The following is a 25,770-nucleotide window of genomic DNA, read 5'->3' on the forward strand; positions in this document are numbered from 1 at the left end:
ATTAAGCACGATACACGGACGATTGCCTTACACGATCACCAAGTAACTTTCACGTTATCGTCTCATCCACTGGCCGTTTATCCTGTGCAGCGTAGGTCGGCCAAAGAAGAGGAGAGCCGGTCAGAGCTCGCCAAGGCGAGAAAGCTATCGAGTTGCGGAAACTCCCGAGTGTGAAGGAAACTCTTTAATGTTTTCCCCGCGTTTTTTCGTTCCTCCGCTTGCTGGCCGCTGCTGAGAAATTTATTTAATCGACGCAGCGACTAACGAAATTCCGAACGCGTCCTAACACTCTACAGAGGAATTCGCGGTTCGATCGTTCGTAGATGCATATTGGGTTCCGCAATCACTTTAGTCGCTCCCCTCCTGCGACGTGATTTTTCTTTTATCGAGAAAAACAGAGAACGAAGAGATCTATTTGTTGGAGTCTTAATAATGCTCGACGGCACGTAATGAAATATTGAGAGAATATATACGATGTGTCTCACGTTCTGAGAATATTTTTCCTCTTTTATTTTTAAGCGAATGGATGAGAGAGCTTCAAGATATTAAAATTGCCCTTTTATAAACTATTGCGAAATCCATGTAAAAAAAATGGAACATTTTTAAATGAGGCGAAACGTCACGCGATAGACTCTGATATCGAATTAAACTTTGTTAGTTTCATAATTGCCAGAAAATCGTCTCGGTTATCAAGCGCGTCCCCTCGTATATAACTTTGCCTTCTCTTTATTTCAACCGAATTACAAAATAAAAAAATGTACAATAACAAATGAGTATATATGTGTGTATAATGACAAAAATTTGCGTTATAAGACTATTTTGCGCAGGAAGAGAGATCTTGCCGAGCGCAATAACTTTCGCAGATGCGAAAGAGATTCTATATCACGACTTGTATCTCGTGGCAACGAGAAACTATGCGAAACACTCTTCCACCTGCTTTATGTTACGTGTAACTATGCGAAGAGCGCGACGAAGACGCGACTCCGATTCGATCCTCGAACAACGTTTGCGCCAATATTATGTTTCTCACGGTTAACAGAATTTCCATTCTCTCTAGAGTCAGAAAATCGCTCATAAAGGTTGTAGGTAGTAGAATCTCCGCGTGTGTATGCAATCTTGTCTGATGAGAAAAAAATTAAAGAATTTTCATCTATCTGTACAGCGGTAGTTTTTTCTTCTTTTTCTTTCCTGTTTTTAATAAAACTATTTATATAGCACAGTCGTCCTATTACCGTTCGAGATTAAAGAGCGCGAAGATGCCATGGACAGTCTGAAAAATGTTGGAATCTCTCAAGTAGAAAGCGGGATTATTCACATTTAAAATTCCACGACGGCAAATTCGTCGCTTCGACCCGTCCGGTATTAAAAGAGCCGCCCGCGTTATTTGGACAAGGGAGCCGCGAAAAACGGAAGGGCGGTAAGAAAGCAGGGTAGATGGAAAGTCGAAAAACCACAAAAGTCTATCAAGCAACCAAAGGGGATTACCCATTTGGAATTCATCGGCGGTCAAAATGATCGTTTCGAAGCTCCTTTCGGCGCTGGAAGGCCGCCCGCGTTATTCAAGAAGCAATCGCGAAAATTCTCTATCGCCAAAAACTGAATAATATATAACCGAAATAAAAAAAAATGGAAAAAGACGTGCAAGAATCCACCGCGCGAATGAAAGAGGCAAAATTTTATGAAATTTTAAATTCATCGGCATTGAAAAACGACCACCATTTTAGCCTTGACCAATTTTAAACAATTATTCGTGACACGCATCGCGTATAATCGTGAAAGTTATAACGACTAAAAGTCGAAAAAAACACGCAAGCTGGATGCGGAGGATAAAATAATGCAAAAAGTCAATCGAGAGAGAAGCGGAGGATTCGGAATTTTACTTTACGGCGTCCGGTAGATTCGGATAGCGGTGGTGGAAATGACCGTTCGTTCGCTCGCTCGCTCGCTCGCTCGCCTCCTTCCGGTGTTAAATTACTGCCCTTATTTGGACAAGTACGCGAAAGATCCTCCGCGCGCGGATGCGAGACCGAGGGGATTTAACGCCGGGATCCCGTTACCGGGACAAAGGATTAAAGCTCGATGCACGGACGATCACCAACTAACTTTCGCCTTATCCTCCCATTTCCCGTTTCTCGCCGCAAGCTCACCGGCACTCGGCCCCAAGTAACGCGGCGGGGCTAGCGCGGGGGCGAGAAACCTGTCAAGTGCAATAACTCGAAATGCGAGAGAAATTCTTTCGCTACCGGGGGCCAGACGCTCCTTCCCGTGCGCGAGTGGCTGCACGAAACGCCATTCCTCTTACCCTTTTTATGCCTTTTTCAACGTAACGCGTAGGGGAAGCCCATTACGCCGCAGTGCGAGCGAGTTGATATCAAGTTTTCTCTCTTTCTCTCTCTCTTGTAGTTCGAATAACGAATAATACTCATCTCGAGATTTTCCGAGTATATTGCATAACGCACAGCGCTTCGGAATCATTAGATTGTAAACTAATTATACATTCATTAACATAATGTTGTTTACCTCATTCACGGTTTATCTCGAAAATTATATCGCATCATCGTGAAACAATAGCATTGTACTCAAACTGCTTTTCAGATATCGTTAGACTCGTAATTTAAAGTTGCGTCGATTTGTAAAATACATACTAAGCGAAAAGTTGTGTTGAATAAAAGACATTGTATATATGTATACAATGGCTAAATGTCATCCAAGTGTTTAAACACAAGGTTTATAGTATCCGATTTTAATCCACTCAAAATGGGAAATGGAGATTTAATTTCTAAATAAAATATACATGTCGCGGAGATTCTTTCTCTCCCCGGCAATCGTCATTGGGCGGTCTCGCAGGACAATCGCAGAGAGGACGATTCTCCTTACACTCTCGGCCCGACAATGGAGCGATGTCGTATGGGCCACTCGGAATTTCGGATTTATGGCGAGAAACATATTCCATACGGTGGCGTCCAAGAAGCGTACGTACGCCCGCAATTCCCCCATAAATTCGAAAATCTCGAGAGTCGCGCCAGGATACTCCCAGAGGGATCGCCGGTCGATCCTATTACCGGGCCACAGGATTAAGCCCGATGTACGGAAGATCGCCCCGGACGATCGCCAACTAACTTCCGCGTTATCCTCTCGTCCGCCGGCCGTTTTTCCCCAAGACCCGACGTCGCGGTGCGGTGCGGTGCGGTGCGGTGCGGTGCGGTGCGGTGCGGTGCGGTGGCGGTGCGGTGGCGGTCGCTCGAAAGAGGGACGACGACGACGATACGCCGGCGGGTTCGAAAGGGACAGACGGATGGACGAACCGCTGCCTCCGTCCGCGCTCCTCCGAGCGGAGCGTATTTCGCCAATTTCGTTAGCGCCCGCACGGATGCGCGAGCGCGCTTCCACCCACTTCCGTGCAAACACACACGTACGAGTATATATATATATATATATATATATACACGACGCACTAGCGTGCAAGCGAGAAACGCGCGCGTACGTAGGGAATGCCCCGAGAGAGAGAGAGAGAGAGGGGAGACGGAGGGAGGGAGCGAGGGAGAAAGAGAGGCGCCCCGCGCTAGAAAGAGAGAGACGGAAGATTTTGCAGCGATCATCGACTTGGAGAACGGCGCAGTCGCCCAGGAACCAACTCGAACTCACTCACCCTGCCCTTCTCCTCCTCCTCCTCCTCGTCCACCTGCCCTCCGAAACCCCCTCGCGACCTCCTCCGGCTAGTTCTGTCCTCCTCGCGCTCTTTCCACCCCGCGCTGCCAGGTGGTCTTCCACCCTCCTCCGAGCATCACCGCCACCATCGGCACAACCACCACCATCGGCACAACCACCACCATCGGCAGAACCACTGCCATCACCTCCACCACCACTCGGCGGCGGCGTCGGCAACGGTACCAGCAGCAGCAGCAGCAGCACCAGCAGTAGCAGTAGCAGCAGCAGCAGCAGCACTGCCGTCGCTACCACCTCCTCGGACTCCGTCGCATTTCTCTCTCTCTCTTTTTCTCCGTCTTTCTCCGTCTCTCTGTGTTTCTCTTCCTCTGTCAATCTCTCCCTTTCTCCCCGCGTCGCTGCCCAACCCTCCGCTCCGACCCTCTCGCGCGCGCCTCGGCGCCTCGTCCTCCTCCGGTGCCAATGCCGCAGTACCGACTGCTTTCCGCGGAAGGTGGAAACCCGTGTAACACGACCGTATATAGATTTTCAATTAGTCAAGGGGCGGCAGCATAGGAAATTATGTGTCGCGTGTCACCGCGAGCCGCCGCGAATACCTGAAGCGCGCGTCGTCGTTGCCGATTATCGTCGTCCGCGTCCTCGTCGTCTTCATCGTCTTCGTCGTCGTCATCGATATCGTGCTCCTCGTCGATTAAATTTCATCCCGCGCTTCTCGGTTCACGCGCGAGCGGCAAAACCGCGTGCGTTTCGCGCTCGCGTTCGTCCCTCGGGCCGGCCAACGTGAAAGGATCGATTTCCGACGCGTTTAATAAAGAAAGAAAAAACAGAGAGAGAGACGGACAAGTGTGCGTTCGTCGCGATCGAGTGTTTATCAGGGGTCACGTTGTGCGAGACGGAGCGATGACTCGTCCCGAGGCCGCGGGAGTTGGAAGATAGGTCAATCTTTCGCTTGCCACATCACGCCGCGTTGCGCCGAGTACATCATCATCGCCGGATTATCCCCGACGATCTTGGAGAACCGGAATCACTCGCGGGAGCGAGAATGCTGCGCGCGGCCTTTGTCATCTTACTGCCACGGCTCCTCGTATTGTCGTCGCTGCTCATTCATTCAGGTACGAAGAGATCGTTGTTGTACACCTCTCGCATATAAACTACCCGTATTCTCAGGGAAACTGACGGATTTCTCGCGTAAATTGTATACTCTGAGGCGCACTGCGTTTGAATGGGCATATATTATAATCAAATAAAGCAGCGTACAACCGAGTGGAATCTCTCAACATTGAAATTATTTGTACAAGAGTTTACCGACTAGAGAAGAAGGACGCTAATCGTGCAGATTTTTCTACAAATGACGAGCTACGCGTCCTACAAGATTCTCATTGAAACAATTTTAAGCAATTTTACGTGAAAATATATTTACATGAATTGGAGAATAATTTAAAGATAATTCGAATCATTTTGAAATCATCTGATCACCCGCGATACGATTATATGTAAAATTGTAAAGTTTCTCTATTTACATATTTACGTTTCTCGAAATTATTTTCCAATTTTGGATATATAGAATATACCCTGTGAATATAGAAGAGAAAGTATGGTTTCTATTGCAAATCAGCGTCGAGCTACGACAAATAACGAAATCTATCCGCATGAACGAAAAGCGTTTATAAGAGATATCAAAATCCATTTTTCGACACGCGTGCCGAGAATATTTCGATTGCTCTGTCCAAGTTCAATAAAGGTGCATGAATCGGTGCTAATTTGTGAATTAAAACTCGAAAAATGATTGGACTATTTTCGTCGAGCGAGTTCGATGCCGCTCGCATTATATGTGATAAGCGAATTAGTAAATTAACGAACCCGCTAATACCCGACGCGAATTTCGCAATTATCCTAAAATCGTCCGATTAAATCGTCGACAAGAGGGAAAGAGGAAATTCAGATCGTATATCATACATATATGTATCGCATATCGACAAATGCATACTCTTGCGCGTTGCTCGTCTAACTCGCTCGCGCGCGACAAAATGCAACGTGACACGAGAGGAATAAAAAGAATACAAACTAGACGAATAAAAGCTAGTACCTACCTACGTACCTATCTACACAAAACGCCATGCATTTATGTATATCCATGCAAAGCGCCGGGAATAACAATCGCGTACGAAAATAACGGATATCTTCAATCGCGCGACAAACAGAAATTCGCGAGTATACGAGATAATTCAATCATGTCCGAGTTATCGGCAACAATTCGAGAAATCTCGAGAAATCAAACGGAATTCAATTGGACACGTCTGGATTTGCATAAAGGCGAGTCGATGACTCTTTTTTCTTTCGTTAAGCTCGAATAAATTGAAATAACACAATCGGTCACAAGAAACGCCAAATTTCTCGTCCTCGACGTCCTCGACACCGATGAGCATCGTATCTGCGATGTTTCGCTTCGAAATTAGCTGGCCGATTCAATCATCCGCTATCGCAGTGTATTTTTACTATTGTCGATCAAGAGAAGAAAAAACTTTGTTTCAAGTATACTGAATTAAAACATTTGGAGATCGCGATTGCGAGCCACGCGACCCAACCACCGTCTTTACCTACGAAATAAGTAATAGCGAATTTGCGGAGGCATATAACCGCTGTTTGCGAATTGTTGGAGATAATGGAACGGTCGGCGGGTTTCGAGCAAATCGTTGTCGTTCGGGAATTGCTCCTTCAATCTAGTCTCGCTGTGAATATCGATCGGCGTAAACAAAATTTCGAAATTATTATTTAAGAAATCGCGAAATCACCCGCGATTTTCAGCTTATCGAGTTAGTCGAGTATTCTCGTCGTGCTTATTCGGCGTAAAAATTAATCGAATATTTTAACCACGTTTTTTTCTCGACGAGAGAGCATATTTTCAAGCAAAATGTCGCGTCAAGATTTCGTTCAGATTCGTGATTAGATGAAAAACATTCGTTGCAATCGGCAAGGCTCTCGTGCGTAGACAGATAGTAGATGGATCTATTCACGACGGCGAATTTGCGGAGGGTAACTAACCGTTTGTAAATCGACGGATGAGGGTGGAGGATAATGGGAGGATCGACAGCTTGAAACGGCGATTATCGTTCGAAAATTACCCCCTTCGCAATTGTATTTCACCGGAATGAACCCACGCGATTTAGCGCGTCTTACCTAAGGTCAGCTGGTCGGCCAACCCGCCCGCTAAATGCGCACTGTCACGTGACGTTCGTATAAGGGTAATTAAGATTTCTGAGAACGTCACCTCGTCTACTCGCGGTTATTTATAACCAACCAATTACCGTATCTTACGTTATTTGTCTTGCCGCGATATGCCCGCGTCCGTGATTTTACTATTTTAAAGCACCTCGGACCCCGGTGCACACATTACCTCGCCCTTGCGTTCGCATAATTATTATCATTATCGCGTGCGTTTGCAAGAATTAACATATCGCTGCCGCGCACATCTTTCGATAATATGCGGTTATCGGGTGACCCAGCATACTTGTACAAATGTTTTCACCTCGTTATTCATTCCGGAATTTACATATCGTGTATTTACAAGAGAAATTTCTCATCGTCTTCCAATATTTTAAAGGAGAAACTCGGATACATTTTTAAAATGTGGCATAAAAAACAAGTTGAAAAACTTAACTCTATCGAACATGCAAAAATATATTACGTGTACATATATATATACATATAAAATATACTCGATTTGACACGATATCATTTATTCATTATGACCCAAAATTTTTAATTTCGGACACCACCCAGAATTACAACCAGCGCGAATCGAATATTTATAGTTTAACCTCTATATCCCCTCCTCCCTGGAGGGCTCTCCTTCTTTCGTCGAGCCTTGCCCCGCTGAAAATTCGTCATTCGCGAAAACCTCTGCAAAATCCGCGTAACAGCGAGCCTAAAATAACAGAGATAGCCGAAAAAAAAATAACGCGCATTTGCATTCTGGCCAACAAGCGTCACGAATTATTCAAAATATTTCATACCACGGCGAATCGCGGAAATTTCATTCGCAGCGACGGCGAAAGGAAAAAAAAAGGAAGAGAACGAGGAGAGCATCGGCGCGCGCGTCTCGTTAAACGCGTAAACTCGCCTCGCGTTAGCGCGAGCGGGTGCATAAAAAAAAATGTCACGCGGAACGACCGCCGATATCGCGGGGAAGCGACGGGGGACACGACAATTAGAGAGCTTAAATTCTCGGTAACGCTATAGCCCCCCCCCACCTGCTGGAAACAACGGCGGCGGCGACGGGGACGACGACGGCACATAGCCATCGACCGGTCAACGGCGGACCCGATTTCAAAGTTAAATCGAGTTTGAACTTTGAACCGCGATCGCGGCAGTGGAACCAAACCCAGATGGCAAAGTACGACGGCCGAGAGTTAACGTTCGCTATCGCGGTTCGCCGGTCGAAACCGAAAGAACACGACTTCTCGCTTATCGTCGTCACTTTCGCGGATGGCGGTTTCCTTCGGCCTTCGACGACGAAGGGTCCTCCGAGGAGCCGTTTTCCAATTGGAACTCACGACTTGGACGATCATCGTGTAAAGCAATCTGCGCGACGAAATCTCGTACGGGCAACTCGTTCCGGGATCGGTATAGCTAACGCTCGGGAAACTGTATTACAATGGATCGTTAACTCAAGTACCATAATTGGCTCAATTTCCGATAAAACCCGATAAAACGGCGCCGGCCGCTCTCCCCCGTATATACGGCTTCGTTTAAATAAAACAATACCACGCATACAGGCCGCTTTGCTCTCCCTCTCCGCGCATTTTCCCGCTGTTTTCGTCTACCTCTCCTCCCCTTCTCCTCTTTCCCACCGCTCTCTGCTCTTTCTCCTCTTCTTCCTCCCGTTCGGCAAATCTCTATGCAAAACAGTAATCAAAGATAGTACTTTTTTTTATCGCGCGCAACGTCGCGCATAATTTAATATATAAAGCACCCCCGGCTAACTTAATTACGCTCGGACGAGATTTATTAGCTTGTCACGAGAGTCTCGTCATAGCTCGCGCAAGATCTGACATTTTCCGGGATACGCGAAACTTTGTAACTTTGTACGCGAGGATATAAAAATAGAATGCATTGATTCAGGAGAGTACTGCATAAATTTTACAATTTTAAACAAGAGAGAAAAGAAACTTTTATAAAGCTGGAATCTTGAGGTTCAATCGAGTTTACAGAAACTGATTAATAAAACTGATTCGCTTGCTTAATTTAATTCATTTTCCATCACACAAAAATGTGATTCCGACTTTACACAAAACTCGATGGGATTAAATTCTATACCGTTATATTATTAATGTGTCGAATTCTATCGATACTTTTTTTCCATTTTCTCTTCTTGCCGAATACATTTTCTTTTTTCACGTATATTCTTTTTTAGACTTGTACTTATTTCATTCAGAAGCGACACTCGCGTAAATCGATATGGCAAATATCGTAGAGACGAGAGAGGGAAAGAGAGGAAGGGTGGAGTTTTGTTTAATAATTGTCTCATAATCTCGAATCTCTACGGTACGTGATCACGCACGTTGCCGCTGTCTCGTCGTGTCGGGAGATAACAAAGGATGCGTTGTTATTTTTTATTCGCGACGCATATGTGTATCGCGCGCGCGCGCTATTTCGCATGCGGCGCATTCTGAAGCGCGAGCCCCGCGCGTCGTTAAAATAAACAAAATCACTTGTCGGAGTAATTCTGCTTATCACTCTCTTCGCATGCGCCGCGCGCAGATTTACGATACGAATGTAAATAAACAAAAGGAAAAAAAAAGAGCGAAAAAGAGGAACAATGAGCACGGGTATACGTCAGGTGTATATATATCGAATGCGTTTTCCGCTTCGAGATCGTTCATCGTCATCCGCAATCCGGTGCGCGATGATACGCGCTTAATACTCGGCGACTGCATTTTTCGCGCCCGACGCGTATTTTTCTAGTCTCCGGAACTTATTTTACGGCCGGGACAATTTGCCTCTAGAAGGCAGTAAATTCTTTTATCTGTCCGGCGGTTCTCCCATCCTATTTTCTCTCTTTTTCTCTCTCTCTCTCTCTGTCTGTCTGTCCGTCTCTTCCCTTCCCTTAATGTTCCCTACCTCTTTATTTCATATTATTCGAGCGCGGAAAATGCGAAAAAATATTGCGATACTCTAGATAAGAAGCGCATGTACCGTTTAACGCGCCCATTTGCTCGAATGATTAACACTCTGGCGTCCACGTGTCCCCGCGCGAACATACTTTTTCCGCTCTTTGTGATATGCAAACATATAATTTTATAGCCGCTCAGTACCTACCGCTGTTCCAGCTCGCGAGGTCGTATTCTGAATTATGATTTAAATTATTTAACACGGACACGTGGAAATTTTTGTCGAGCGTGAACAGTAAAACGAAGGGCGAAGCGAAAAATAATCGAGCCCTCGAGGAATACTCGGATCTTTGCGAAATTTTAGAAAAGAAAATGTTTATAAAAACATGCGTGTGTGAAAACAAGCGAATAAGAATTTTCGTTTCTTCTTTTAACGAGCAAAGAATGCGGGAAAAAAAAAAGATTTATGCCCGCGGCGATATATAATCATGCGAGTGCTTTTTCCACCCGATTTTCCAACTCGATTCGCTCGCAGACAACAAACGAAATATTTGCGGGGAGCGCGCATAACTCGTTCCATTAATTACACACGCGAAGCAAATCTATCGGAAAGCATTATCATCGTGGCATGTCAAAATTATGTACTTACATTGAGGAAAGCCCAGTGTTCGCGGCCTTCTACGCCGTGATTAATTACGGCAACTCGATCGTTTTATCACTTTTTTCCGCTCGTCGGGAAGCATTATACCGTGTAACGTTATATACGAAGCGTCCGGATTCGACGAAACCGGCCGATGAAACGTAATTACGTCTCTTTTTCGCTCACGCTCAGATAATTTCTCGAGTTTCTCCTTTATCCGACTTTTCTATTTCCCGCCGCTCGTCTTAATAATGCCCGTCTGCGACTTATGCCGTCCGTGCACTTGCCGTGTTGTACGATATTTCGATAACGAGCATTTACGCCGAATGACTTTGGCAGATTCTTGTCCTCGGACGAGCTCTTATTACAAGAGTACTCTTACTCCAATATTTGTATGCTTGAGAAAGAAAAACAGGGCGCATCTGTCGGAACCGTCGTAGCTATCGTACCGTAAGCAGATAAAATAATAAACCGACAAACAACGATCCTTCTCCTTCCATCGTCCCTCTCTCATCCCTCCACCCACATGAGATTCGACATTGGATTTCCTCTCATATGTAGTATAGAGATCGCGGCGAATTTAATTTGTAAATAGTTACAACCGAGCGCACGCACGCCGGATATTAAAATAATCATGCGCTCGAATAGACTAATAACACATAATGTGAGTAATAATGGAACTAATGCGGCATATGCATTTCAATTACAAATTACTCTGCGAGTTCAAACTCAAACATCACGTCGCCGTTTCGAGTGCGCGTTTCGAAAATTTCCAGAGAACAAATCGATCGTTTAAATACAATCTCCAGATCGTGACCCGTTTTTTTCGCGAGATGACCGCAATCTCTTTTAACAAATTTCGAATAAACGGTTTAATAAACGCGATCAATTATGAATGGCAGGAATCGGCGCGCCACATATTCTTTGATGACGTAACCTAAATCCATTTAAATAAACACATAAATCTAACTAGCAAAGCGTCTACGTACGCCGTCTATTTCGAGGATCACGCAACAGCGGGATTTCCTCAAATCTGGAAGTCTCCGGAGGTGTAGTTGCGGATTAACGCCCCCGCCAGGCGAACAAATTTATAATCTCGCCGACGATACGTTCACAGCAGCAGGGATTAATCCTCGTATTACGGCCTGATTTACAGTGCTAAATCACGCGCGCGAGCATTTCTACAGTTTTTGGATTCATTTCCACAGAGCAGCGCGTGCGCTCAAACACGGATAAATAAATACCTCACCTCGCCATCGTCGTCGTCGTCGTCGTCGTCGTCGTCGTCGTCGTCGTCGTCGTCGTTTCTCTGCCGTCATCCTCCTCGTCGTCGACGTCGACGTCGTTGACGACTGTCTCTACTTGGTCGTCACCCTCGTCGTCGTCCTTTCTCTGTCGTCATCCTCTTCGTTCTCCTCTACATCCATCCAATTGCGTTTAATTAAATCGACCGTGTCCGCGTCCGTCACGAGCACGTGCCGACAAACACGCCGCGTCACGTCGTTGGCTGCACTCGATGGGCTAAAAAGATACAACAAGCCGGTAATGGTAAATGTTTCATTAGCGCGAGAGCGGGGCAAATTTGCCGCGAAGTAATATCTCCGGGGAGGAAAGGGGGTGGGAGGAGTAGGATCGCGATAACGCGCGCAAAGTACGTACATACGTGGATGCGAGAGATGTCCTTTTGTCTGGGACAAGAGAGGCCGCCGACAATCGTCGCCCGCTTTTATCCAATTTATTTTCCGCGCGTGCATGAGCGGCTTAACGCTTAGCGCGCAGCGTACGCGTTATCCTTTGCATTTACATGCGAGAGGAAGCTCCGGAGATTTGTTCGCGTCTTAGGACAGGCGGCGACCCTATCTCGCTTTTGCGCTATTTTAGGCGCGTATGAAACCGCGTAAATAAAATCGCGGCGCCATTTTCCCTCCACGTAGGTAAGCGAGAGGGAGGGAAATGAATCGAGAGAAATTTTCGAGCGTCGTAAACAAAGAGAAATGTCTCCTTGGATGTACGCATTATTTCATTTCAATTGGAATTGATTATCGTCCAAAGTATTCGCGATAACGATAAAAGAGACGGGATTCAAGCCGCGTCTCATGCTTTTGCATTTAATATCGAAATTTTGCCCGATGATCAGGTTAACGTCTGTATGAAAACGCCGTCTCTCTCTCTCGCCATCCCAAAGAGATTCGTTAGTTCTCCGATTCAATAGAGCGCGGCGAAAAATAAACGAGTCGCGGGATGCTTAAGGTCCACGGTAGAGAGAAATCGATTTTGAAACTCTGAGAGATTAACAATTCAATCGACCTCGACGATTGCTACCGGTTCGCAATCGTTCCCCTTCGAAGGAATAGGGTAATTCAGAAATTGTTTATTCTTTCGGTTTGCGCAGCGAATCAGATATCGACGGTTAGAAGGGTATAATCCAAAGTCGGCTTACATATAAAACGAAAGAATGGAATTACACATATACTCCAGATACGTGACAACGATTTTAAAATATGTCTATTTCTGAATTGAAAAAAAAATATAAAAATCTGCATCGAACGCGCGTACGCACGAGGAATCGTACAACAATGAGTCAACAAGTGATGTAAACAATTCAAAACAATCAGCTATTTGTAACATAAAGGATGAACAGCAATCTATTCACTTTATTGTATTTTACCTTCGTGTGTATATACGTGTAATAATGAATCCTCCTGTATTTTCTCTTTCTCTCTCTCTCTCTCTCTTTCTTTCTTTCTCTCTTTTTCTGTCGATTATTTTTATATACATATACATATATTTAATCACTTTGTTGCCAATCAACAACGTGATATATTCGAGAGTTAAATGAAAGCTATTGATAACAAATCAACAACGTAGTGTACAATTACTTTATCATCCCCATTGAATGAAATAAAATAAAAAAAGGAAAGAAGAAAAAAAAGAAACAAAAATTTCCAAGCAACAAAGAGAAGCATCCTGCGAACGTATTATTAATTCGACGTGTCGCGATATTCCTCCGGTTTTTGCGATAATTAACATAGCGTCACGTAGACGTCTGTCCGTTACGCAAAAAAAATGTTGTCGTGCTATCGAGCGATAACAATCCCGTACTCCTCGCTTTTCGCTCCATCATTCCGTGCATTGGAAATGCGGATTTAAATTCAGGGACGCGGATATATTAACCGGTATAAAATCGACCGAGAGGAGACCGTAGAGCATATTTCACTCCGCGCTATCGGTTCTGCTTGAGGAGAATAACAAGGCAACATACGGCAAGGATCAATTATCGGGTTCAAGGAGCACAGCAGCAGCATCGGGAATAGTATCGCGGGCCCGGTATTGAATTTATCGCAGCAGCTTATTTCCGCCGGTTGAAAGGAATATTTATACGGGCGCGGGGGCTAATTTATCTCGCGAGGCGTTTTATCGGCCATGCCCGATCGGACATTCGTGAGCGGTTTTTATTTCTCTTCTTTTATCCTCTCCCCCTTCCCCCTAACACTCCCGAAACCCGCGTGTCCGGCGCGCGATACCAACAAAGTGACTCTCAAATGCGCCCGAACATGATCTCGACAAGATCGCGTAAAGGCATACGAGAAAGTGAAACACGATCGGACACGAAACGATCGTACACGCGACGACAACACGATCAGATACCCTGTTTATGTGCTTAATAAGAGAGGAGCCGTCAGAAGAGAGAGTGTACCTGAAAGGTGTCATACGTGCTCCAAAGAGAAAAAAATTCAATTCACATGTCATGTGAGTAATGAGAGCTTTCGTTCGTCGATTAAAAGTTCAAACCTTACTTTATTTTATATATATATTCATATTCTCTCGGGACATAAAATATTGAAACTACCTAGTTGCACGAAAGGCGCGAACCTCAACGACGGGTCCATGAAAAATCTACTGTAACCTCCATCCTTATTATGAAATAAGGACTTGTGTAAGTTCTCGGAGAGCACACAGAGAGTTCTCTACAATATATTTCTTCCTACACACTTGTAGATACATCGGTGCTTTAACTCGAGCCATTTCTCGGGAAGGTAACGCTCCGTCGAGAGTAACGATTTTTTTCACGCTGTAGAGTGAAAAAAATACATGGCCAGGCGACCGATTCAATAAATCTCTTTTCGCTGACAGTCCTTCGTATTCCTTTAACTTATTTGCGACTCGCATCCGTATCAATTTGCGGACGACAGCGAATAACGAATTTCGACGATTTTCTAAAAACTTATCGGGGGATAAAAAAAAAGAAGAGATCCGAGTCGAGATAAAATTGTATCGGCTTCTCAAGCGGACTGTTTGAAAAAAAAATTGCAACATATTCTTAGTCGCGCCATCGGTCGAACATCACCATGAATTTCACGCGCGCAAATGTAACGAAGAACAATGTCCGCACCACGTACGCGTGCCAGCCATAAATATTCAAGCTCGTCGAGGCGGGCGCGGACATTTTAACCCTCTGCCGATCGCGCGATGTATATATTTTGACGTCCAGGATTATACGGTGAACTGCATCGAGCACAATCGGTCACTGAAGGCCCCGATTAAATATTCATACGCTTGGTAATTGCTCCATCTCTGCGATTTGAAATTATACCCGTATATGTGTATGTCTCTCGGAGCGAAGAGGGGAGGAGAGAAAAAAAAAAACAAATTTCGCACGAGTAACGTTTTCGATACGCTATGATCTCTGCGATCCTCAATCAGGGAATCATCATTGTCAAAGGACGTTTAACGAGTGAATTGAATTATGATAATATTGTTTTTCCAACATTTCTCATTACGCCGCATTATTTCCAAAATAGCCCCTATCGACATGTACGTTGGCGAAGCAATATTTTGTTTCCACAGTTTTGCGACAACATACGAAGTACGTAAATATTGACAAACGGATATATACTTCTGCTTGGAAGAATTTCAAATAATTACAGAACGATATCTGATACTCCGTTATTATTATCGACATATCTGAATATCGTCGTTTTTACCAATTACAAAAACGGGAACATTTAATTTCTAATTTAATTTCTATCAAGTTTTATTTTCTTCTTTTTTTTTAAATAAAACATCTTTAACTTATAAACATTTATAATGTGTGTAAAAAAAACGACAGTAATAGAGAACGATTTTAGATAATGTATTAGTAAGACACGAATTTTTTTGATCGCGCTAAATTAAATTGGAACAAGTGAAGAAAAAAATAGTCGAATTAATGCAGGTGAAAAAATGTCATTTGCTTATTTTGTGATTGGTGCAAATTTTAAAGATTATATGCACGTATAAAGAGATTTAGCTAACTCAAACTGAAAAAAAAAATGTTGAGAAATTATATTTGTTATTATTTGTTAAAGTTTCATACACGGCGCCTTTTAAACATTCCGAGAATTCGCGATACTAAAGTTTGTACTGCGCTGAGTACAATACGGTCGCATTCTATTCCACCACCTAACACCATCATTTTACTCGCGATATAAACGAAACGGTGGGAAATAAAACGCCTTTTCAGATCCCTTTATCCCGTTAATCTTGTCGCGCTTTACGCGTGCAAGATACCAAGCATAACAGAAAGAAAGAAAGGGAGAGAGAGAGAGAGAGAGGGTAAACGAAAGAAAACGCGAAAGGAAAAGAAGAGGTGCTTATTGTACCTTGAACCTTTGCTTTTAGCCGCGAACATACCTGCCGTTCAAACTTGACAATGTCACGACCGATAAATAAGACTCGCAATCTTTTCCGCCAGTCGAGGCACAATAGAGGCAAAAAGTCGTAGAGCGTATCAGGTGCGAGACAAGATTGCAACAGGGAAACTTACACCTGGTGCGTCTGAAAATTCGACTCTGCTTTCCTCCTTCTCCTCCTGCAAAGATATGCGGTCAGATGCGGATATTCCTTCCCAATATTTCCCACGTTTCCTCGGGACGTCCGATTGTAAACATACGTTCGAAACGAAACAAACGTCGCGCATATATAACACGTAGACCGAATGATTTATATCTTGAGCGCGACTTTTCGAATGTGAATGTAGGAATTTAAAATGAGAGAGGAGAGAATCACGATACTTTTCAAATAATTTTCGCAATTTAAATGACGGAGAAGGGCTTTTACGTCTCGAAATAACTCATACATTCTGCAAACTTTCAGCGAAATGCACTTTAACAGAAATTTAATTCTCACCAAGAAAGAATTTATTCCACATTCGCGTAGAAAGATCGAGCGTGCGAGGGGAGAAATTATGAATACGCAATCATTTGCATAGTAAATATCGATTTTATTTCGCGCGAGCGCGATAATTCGTTCGCGTTACACGGGTTACGAGGCCTTAGCAAAGTCCGTCGTACGATACGTGAGAGAAAAATTAATTACCTCTAATTACAACGTTCGGGCAGTTTCTAATAGCCTGCCTCGACCCGCGATACGTTTGCGTTGCGTGACCCTGATGCTTATCGAGTCAATGACAATGCGTGCGTGCGTGCGTACGCAACGCGCGCGAGAATAGCCGCGATAAGGGACCGGCGATATTTAAACGGCAATCTCGTCCCCACCGGTCCATTCATTAGCCGACTTAATTTAAGACACCGTCGGCGGAATTTTAAACACGGCAAACACAGACGCGATTAGCGTTAATCACCGCGTTTCGGTTCACATCGGCGCGAAGGAAAGACTAATTAATGACGCGGGCGTGTTGTGTTTATGAAGGCGCCCCTCTCTCTTTCCTCCACCCCCCTCTCTCTCACCCAATATTATCGTTTTACAAAAGCGACGTGATTAGAGGATACGCGTGTGTTTTTGCCGCGGAAAGAATTTTGACAAATCTCTATCCTCCTCTCTTTCCTTCTCTCTCGTACATCTAGCTTCATTACTGCCGCAACGCGCCCGACCACAATTACGGTGCTCGGATATTTGTTATTCGTTGTAATGCCGCGCGTGCATTGTTTGCGCACACGGAACATTCTTCCCCAAAAATGTTGGTAAATTCGCGGTAAATTCAGTTGTTTTTCTTTGCGAAAATTGATCCGGGAACCATAATATATTACAGATAACCCAATATATTATATATAAAGTTTTCAATTTGTAACGCTATATATCTTGGCAATCGCGTATACTTCAAATTAAATTCCCTTTCAATTAAAATCCACGAAAAATCGGCCGCGAGCGAGATAGCTATATCTCGTAAATAGAAATTTTTCAATTTAAAAAATTGGCGTTCTCTCTTTCTCTATCTCCCCTTGTAGTATATACGAGCTATTTATGATTAAAAAATTTTTATGCATAAACAAATTTAAATTATCCAATATATGTATACGTATTTTTGTGTAAATCATGTTTAAAGCGAAAGAAACATAAGCGAGACATTGCATTGCCAGAGATATCTCAACGACTCGAAAGCTGTTTCAAAGACGAAACGCCGGTGGTTCGTCGCTTATCAATTATTCCGCAAAATCGATATCATAAGTCAGACTCTTCTCGGCTCTTTGTACATGTAATGGTGATTCTAATAAAATCATTCGTTCATATTATATCAATCTATTTTAGATTTGTGCTTTCTGTACATCTTCATACTTTTTATTAAAAGCATAAATTGCATTTATCTTATTTTAAATCTAGAACGCTTTACAATATATAAAGATGTATTCATCATATTATTTCTAATTTCAAACTAAAAGAATCAAAATGTCGCTCCAAATTTTTATTAAAAAGAAAAATTTTTTTGCTAATTTTATTCCGAAATTCGTGTGTGAGATCCGTATTCTTGTACCTCTTAAAACTTTCGAGTCGAAAAAATTGCGTATATACAATATTACTACACTAAGTATACGAGGGAAATGAGTCACGTGTGCATAACTCAAAAAGCACTCGTCGCAATGAATCACGCATACGAGCATGTGACTCACCGACGATAAATTCGCAAGTGCACCTTATCACGCGTACGAATATTATCGTTGAATTCATCGGACGATCGTGTCGCGTGCGGACAGTTCAAGATTGAAATTACCACTCAGAGAGAGTACGTCGCGATTATGGCGAAAAGCTCGCGGTGACCTGTCTGTCCCTGAGCGTATTCACGAGTCTCTCGAGTGAATACGCAAAGTTTCCCATGCAGTTGCAACTGCGACAGCACGGAAAGGTGACAGGGGAAGGAAGGAGGGGGGGAAGGGGAGGCGAGGGAAAAGGGTCAACGGGGACCCTGGGACTAGACTTCGCAGGGTCCGCTTCCCACCCGCGCCTCGCACACACGATCCTTGTACAAACCGCAATGCGAATCTTTTGCAGGCGTCGTCGTCGTCGTCGTCGCCCTACGCATGACGTCTCTGCAGATACCGGAACACGTCGTGCTGAATGAGACGGTCCATATGCAGTGCAACTTCAACTTGGACAAAGAGCAATTGTACTCGGTGAAGTGGTACAAGGACGGCCACGAATTTTATCGCTACACGCCCAGGGACAAGCCCGAGGTGCTAATGTTCCCCGTGCGCGGCGTAAACGTGAACGTGAGTGCGAGTTGTAAGAATGCTCGGGACGACGAGAGAATTTCAGCCGATTTTCCCTTCTTTGATTCAATTATCCTTCGATAATGTTGCTTGAATAATTATCTAATATATATTTCGAGTATTCTCTCGCGTTATCAAACATTGGACAAATAAAAAAACGACCCGTTGTTAAATTGAAGCGTCTCTAATAGCAAATTCTTGCAATCTTCCGTTCTACTTTTTCCTCCGTTTAACCTGAGAGAGAGCGCGCTTTGTGTTCGTACATCCCTCACGGCGAGATGTTTTCCGTTCGAATCTAATAGAATCTGGTTCATTCACTACGGCGCATCGCGCATGCTCCGCGTCACGCTCGATCGGGCACAGCAGTTTGTAATCGCAAATTTGCATTCAGAGGTTCCAGTCTAACCGAACCTTGGTCGTCCTGAACAACGTGAATCTGACGAGTTCGGGGAGGTATCGCTGCGAGGTGTCGGGCGAGGCTCCCGCTTTTGAGACGGTCTCCGATCACGGGGACATGACTGTAGTCGGTAAGTATTGTTATGGAAAATAAGGCCGAACGGGGAATACACGCGATTAAGCTGGGATTATAACGAGAACGTGGATGAAAGCAGCTTCATTTAAATGACAATCAAATTTAAAAGACAATATTTGGATCGGCATTCTCGATAGACGGAGAGATCTCTCTCTCTCTGTATGAAAATAAAAACATACGAGTCTAAAGTATATATAAAAAAAAATCTTTTTACCCTTAAAACGAGCTGTGTATTACCGAGATAATTATTTCGGTAAAATTTGCGAGAGGAACGAGACTAGATAAATGAATACGTGCAGTAAATGCACGCGAGTGAGATAAGGGGGATCTAATCCGAGGGAACGACAATAGCACTAGAAAGGGTCATGGCAACGTTTCAGTTCTACCTAACGAAGGACCACAGATAACCGGCGGTCGTCCCAAGTATCAGGTGGACGATGTCGTTCGCATGGACTGCACGTCGGCGCCTTCTAAACCACATGCGCTATTGTCTTGGTTCATCAACGACGAGCCGGTAAGTGAGACACTTAAATCGTCGGCGAAATAATTACAACCTTTGTTTTACGCTTCACTAAACTTTTCCAACAAGCCAACAAAATGTTGCATATCTCGTTAAAAAGAGAAAGAGGGAGGGGAAGGACAAGAGGAAGAGAAGAGAGAGAGAGAGAGAGGGAACGCACAGCGTTGCAATTTGCTAAATAAATCAAAGCTTCATTCCATTTTGTTTTCATTACAAAGACGCGTATGCGCGTGTCCATTTGCGCTGCGTGTTGTGCGTTAATCTCGAAAAATACTCTCTACTCTGCCAATAATATTCTAATTTAAAATTTATTTTGATAAAACACCGATCACCAATTCCCAATTAAAGGTAAAACGTTGACAGTCTATCGTGTCAACATTGAATATCGATTTGAAATCCCCGACGTTTATGTATATTTTCCATTTATTCGATCCCATTGATGTTCCGTTAATGTTTACAGAGTTTGCGCCTCTCTCTCTCTCTCTCTTTTTTAGATAATTCGTTAGCGCTATATTCCGGCAAATTTTCCGCCCTGCGCGAACGCGAAGCTTTAACCGAATTAAAGATTAACTTTAAAATAACTTTACCTCCACAGCGCGCGCGCGCGCGTTGCTGATGAATATTATTATCGTTATCGTGCAATAATTAGAATCTTGCTTCGGCGCTTAATGCAATTTCGCGTAATTGGTTTCGCGAAAAAAATTTGCATCCAGGATCAAAAGAGAGCAATCACTCTCGTTCTTAATTGTTTTCAAATTGCGTTCTATAGAATCCCGTATATCTGTTTTCTCATCTAATTGATGTCGTTGATGCTGCGTAATTCGGATCGCGAATCTGCGCCCCAAATAAAAATCCATCTAATTGCTCACGCTTCTCCATCCGATTGAATTGTTTCGATTTTGTTAAAAATATATAATTCTTTTTAATTATTTTTTTTTCATACTGCTCAAACGTCCCGCTTGCAGGCCGACACCGACTACCTGATAGGGCCCAGCATCGTCATCGACGAGAACGGTCTGGACATCGCGAAACTCGGTCTGGAATTTCGCGTCGGGAACAAGCACTTCAGGCAGGGCGACATGAAGCTAAAGTGCTTGGCCACAATAGCCACGGTCTATAAGCAGAGCAACGAGGAGAGCGTGGTGGGCGATGAGAGCGTTCTGAAGACGTCTATAATGGAGAGCCGCGAGACCAGGGCGCAGAGTCACACTCGCGAGGATCTGACGAATGGTAAGACCCTATCCCCGCATCAACCCTTTACCTTCCCCACTTGTGCCGCAATTGCGCAACGTTTTCCCCGAGCTATCGATTAACTCGCTGACGCTGACTTTTATCTCGTCTAAACTCGATGAAATGTAAATTTAAAAGAGATTAAGGTCCCAAAATCGCACGAACGTTGACCATCGTTATAATCGTATTTCGTACGCGTACGTAGAATCGATCTAGCATCTAGTACTTTTCGTTGAAGATATACGATTAACCGGAGAGATAATCGTTTGCCTTTCGCCGCGACTTATATATTTTTACAATTTTCCCGAACGCTTTCCAACACTTTACACTCTCGCGTTTCTACGATACGCATAAATGGAGAAAATGCGGCCCGCGGTGAATCATTGATCGCAAGCAGGGATGCGGAAAAATTCACTTAGGTCAAGCTCTTTGCGCGGAGTTATAAATCCCAATTTTATAATACTCTGCGCTCTCACGTTGAATTATTATTCCGTTAACGGACTTGATTTACCAAAGAATGCGTGGTAATCGGGCGCGATAAAATATATTACGATATATTTTGCGTTATTTCTCCTTTCATCTTTTTTTTTTACAATCGAAAAATCGACGATTTTTTCTACGAGCTTACCCCGATCGGAAAAAAATCGAGGATAACTTCGCAGTCGTGTATATGTTTAATAACGCGTATTAAAATAGACTTTTCATCGTAAATATCTTGCAACCTAAATACGAACAGCGTATTATCCGCATATATGCTTGTATTCAGAAATGGCGTAATTCAAGCGTAACCGTTCAAGCGAATATTTATATTTGTTCCGCGGTTTGTGACTGGTAAAACACGCGTGTGTCGCAAATTTTGCGATATTAAACGCGAAAATTATTCGAGATTCCCGCGCATCGAAGACCTCATAACGAGTAATGAGAAGTATAGCGGATTAAAGTCCTAAGTATTAAAACGAATCCCCGTAAGCGCGTACAGCATTTGGCATTAATCACAACGGGAAACTAATTGCACGATGCTTTAATCCGCGATAGTGCTATCGCCTGAGAGTCCCGCAATAAAAACTGATTAATTACAGCCACACTGTATTCAAATCCTGAACTAAATTACGGCAAGAACGAGGCTCGGGCTTCACGAAATGAGTACGTGGGATATAGTTCGGCGTTCCGAATTAACCGTTTAAGGGATGCGCGTCGCAAATTCGCTACAATCCTCCGCGAATCTCTATCCTATTTCAGCGAGCGTTTCGCCGACAACCGTATTCCCCCGCCTCGCGAAATCCTTTTCCCGTCGACGTCACGTGCATAAATGCATGTATCTTCAATTTTTAATATTTCAAGGAATTGATTAACGCGATCCAATTTTTCGCTGTCGGGGAGAAAGAAATTACAACGTCGACGTAACGTTCATCCGAGCCGGGATAATTTTACTCCCGCGAACAAAAGCGACTTTACGATTGTGATGAATAACGGGAAGGAGAGGCTAATAAATATATTTCGTCTTTGATGTTTCAGGAACCGCGAGTATCGCAGTCGAATGGACGATCCTCATCATCGCTCTCGCCACATCGATCGCCATCGCGCGATAATAACGACGAAACGTTTCCCCTTCCATCCCCCCCCCCATGTTGTTTCCTAATCATATAAACTATAAACATTAGGAGAGATCAGTTTCACCCTTACTACTAATTCCTAACTCGCGTAATCGTAAAAAAATAACGCAATACCGCATAATGCATATAATAAGTGTGCGTCCAGTTTACGCGTCGACGTACGCGTGATGAAGTCTTATACTACGTGCGTTCTAGGCTCTAAATGTATTGTCGTGCACGCTCGGGGAGAAGGGGGCGAAGGATCCTTCTTTCTTTCTCCCTCCGTCTTCCCGCGCGTTCGTTTAGATCGTCCAGGGTTCCCTTTAGCGAGGAACGTTGTAAAGGACCGACGTCAGAGTCGTCGTCTCTTGTATCGCTTTCCAGATACGTCGATGTTATTCTTACTACGATTTTTACAAAGGGATTTTCTATTTTCACGACATATCATTTTCATTCTCACCTCGACGGTCGCGTCTCGACGCGATTGTCGGATGACGATCTCCTCCCTCTTCGATCACCGGGTATATATCGGTCCCTCGGGCCCCAGCTTGCGGCCCCGCGAATGCGCTTTCACCGGAATCGCTATCGTCCACCCCCTACCTACCACCCCCGCCGCCATTTCCCCCTCAGCGATTTCTTCGTACAAAGCAGAGTTAATGGTAGTTCGCGACGGCGGCCGCGAAACAGATTCTTTTATATTTACACACGGTGGATAAATCGTTCGTGCATGCGAGTGATTGCGAAAAATGGATGAATTGAAAAGGAATTTATGGAGATTTATTTTGCAAAATTATGAATATCCAATCGTCGATTTGAAGCTTGATTTCCAAGATTAAATGTTTAACTTGGCAAAAATTAATCGTAAAAACGTTCCACATTTTTCTCGACTCGTCTATCTTTTGCAGTTCGCAATAATAGCGTTTGATGAGACATTTGCTTAAACATTTCCTTTGTTTCCGTTTTTACCGTCTTCCCGAGTATATTTAGTTAACCGTATTACCCTCTGCGAGTTATAATATCCTCTGGCTTTAATTTCCGATATAACTCGATCGGTAAAGATAGCTCGTTGTTAATAAAATACATAGCATATAAATACTCTCAAGTGTATAATATAATATTCTAGACAATATGATGTATCCTAAAATATATAAAGGTAAAGAGGAGATGTTTAAAGAGGAAAAGATTCGTCGGAAGAATATATAGCAATCTTTGTCGAGCGCTATTATTACGCATCACCGTGTGACATCGCACAACAATCGATTCGCGACTCGCTTGGGAGTATCTTTTTTTATAACGAGAGCCTTTTGTCGTAAAATGACCGTAAGTTGCAGGTCGTTCGCGCGCATCGCAACGCGATCGAGTCAAATCGAGTCTCACTCGCTAACCACGCGAAACGCTTAATCGGGTCGCTGTCGTCCCTCTTCTGACTAATTGTAAGGCATAGTTAATCTCATATCGGATATATGTCACGCGTACGGAATTACTATCGTATTTTCGATCGATATTGAAATATCCCGTGGACGCGCGCGCGCGCGCGCGCACGTCGACCGAACCTAGGAGGAGGAAACACGGTCCTCCACTTAGGCTCGTCCGTAACGCGTCGCCGTAATTAACAATAACGCGTAATCCCGAATCGACATCGGACAACATTGGTAAACGTCGCTTGAATCGCTACTTTTCTCGATCGGACACGAGGGAATTACACCAGATGTCAATTAATAGCGCGATTAATGACGCGACACTCGCCGCAAACATGTGTTGTACGTCAAACTTCTAAAAGTAAATTATTCGCCAAAGTCGAATTTCAAAAGAGAGCATCCCATTTTTTTAAACCGCAAAATGATACTACTTTTTATGTTGTGGTAAAAATAAATTGCGTGCGAATAAATTTGAAAATTTGAAAATTTAGATAAATTTTATCATAAATGTGTGGAAAAAATATTTCTCCTAAAAATAAAATATTTCTCCTAAAAATAAAATATTTAAATTTTATCCAACGACAAAGAGTTTGCCCTATCGTCGAGAATACGAGTACTCGTGAACTTTATTAAATATCCATGTCTAGCACATTATACGACTACCTAGCGAGCATTATTAAGGTCATTTTACTCGTTGTTGTACAATCAACTCGAGTTGATTTTATCGCAAGCTTGTCGCATAAACTCAAGAATGGCAAAGAAAATACGATATACGTATATAAATACCAAAGTATGAAAGTATATGAAAGTATCACAAAGAGAGAGACCGAAAAATCACCATCGCAATCTCCGCATTATCAATTGTCGACGCTGATCGATGAGTCATCAATTACGATCAATTAAATATATCTCCCGTAGCATATTCCAACTAAAAAAATCCGCGTTTCTACGAGCGGTGCTAATGTTATTGCCTTACACGAAAAAAAAATGTATATAGATAACAAGAAAGATGTTATTGCGATTGAAACTCGTGTATTACGCGAATAGCGAAGCCTATGAAACTCATCCGCGAGGGAATAATCGATAAAAAAAAAGAGAAGAAAATATACAAGACAGACAAAAATGACATGCTCTCGATATGAGCATCGTTGTTTCCCTCTATTCCTCTCGCTTTCCCCAGGAGCAAAATATGCGACGCAAATGTTTGACGAAATGCCGTTTCAACGCGACAAATGGTGTACTTCCCTTGTAAAGTAGGAAAGATCCGTAGCTTGTGTGTACGAGAAAAGAGAGAAAGAGAGAGAGAGAGAGAGAGAGAGAAATTGACTCACATATCTAAAGGAAAAGAAGACTCGCGATTTTTTGATGCCGCAACATTTTTTTATTCCGCGTGATTTAACCTGGAAAGAGCAGGCGGAGTCGAATGCCGTTTTAAATCGAACACGAATCCAATAAAAATGCTTTCCGTATGTTTAGACGACAGACTTTCTCGCGTATTATTTTCCGATATAATGCTAACAAAGTTTATTCGTCGATTGAATAATAGAAAAGGAAATAACAAGTTACCGATAGTCTGATG

The 25,770-nt window shown here is 43.5% G+C and overlaps 3 protein-coding genes across 7 annotated transcripts in view; 2 read left to right on the top strand and 1 right to left on the bottom strand.

The window, feature by feature from the left end:
* The window catches only part of LOC105258775, a 150,142-nt gene extending 146,404 nt beyond the window's left edge, over positions 1–3,738 (bottom strand). For both annotated transcript variants that reach the window (XM_025411065.1, XM_025411064.1), the window contains exon 1: positions 3,650–3,738. The gene's annotated coding sequence lies outside the window, so the exon portion shown is untranslated. The remainder of the gene's footprint in view (positions 1–3,649) is intronic.
* The window catches only part of LOC105258776, a 28,640-nt gene extending 3,964 nt beyond the window's left edge, over positions 1–24,676 (top strand). Inside the window, exons 1-6 of one of the 4 annotated variants that reach the window (XM_011270279.3) lie at positions 3,931–4,778; positions 18,682–18,899; positions 19,291–19,426; positions 19,812–19,945; positions 20,917–21,181; positions 22,697–24,676. In XM_011270279.3, the coding sequence (XP_011268581.1) occupies positions 4,709–4,778; positions 18,682–18,899; positions 19,291–19,426; positions 19,812–19,945; positions 20,917–21,181; positions 22,697–22,770 (897 nt within the window). In that variant the 5' untranslated portion in view covers positions 3,931–4,708 and the 3' untranslated portion in view covers positions 22,771–24,676. Of the gene's footprint in view, positions 1–3,930; positions 4,779–13,324; positions 14,167–18,234; positions 18,536–18,681; positions 18,900–19,290; positions 19,427–19,811; positions 19,946–20,916; positions 21,182–22,696 lie in introns of those variants that run through there. The other 3 variants (XM_025411067.1, XM_011270281.3, XM_025411068.1) reach the window with 3 other exon arrangements.
* Positions 2,893–4,361, top strand: LOC112638798 (ena/VASP-like protein). Its single transcript, XM_025411080.1, has 3 exons — positions 2,893–2,972; positions 3,760–3,973; positions 4,203–4,361. Exons 1-3 carry the CDS (start codon positions 2,893–2,895, stop codon positions 4,359–4,361), a joined length of 453 nt encoding a protein of 150 aa, XP_025266865.1.
* Positions 24,677–25,770: the final 1,094 nt, after the last annotated feature.

Source organism: Camponotus floridanus, unplaced genomic scaffold, assembly GCF_003227725.1.
Source record: "Camponotus floridanus strain SB8 unplaced genomic scaffold, Cflo_v7.5 scaffold37, whole genome shotgun sequence".
Lineage (NCBI taxonomy): Eukaryota > Metazoa > Arthropoda > Insecta > Hymenoptera > Formicidae > Camponotus > Camponotus floridanus.

Bases quoted from the DNA above. Each gene is read 5' to 3' on its own strand.
- LOC112638798 (XM_025411080.1), top strand. From the start codon at position 2,893: ATGGAGCGATGTCGTATGGGCCACTCGGAATTTCGGATTTATGGCGAG. The intron at 2,973-3,759 runs GTACGTACGCCC...CCGCGCTGCCAG, and splicing joins TACGGTGGCGTCCAAGAAGC to GTGGTCTTCCACCCTCCTCC. The intron at 3,974-4,202 runs GTCGCATTTCTC...ATTTTCAATTAG, and splicing joins CTACCACCTCCTCGGACTCC to TCAAGGGGCGGCAGCATAGG.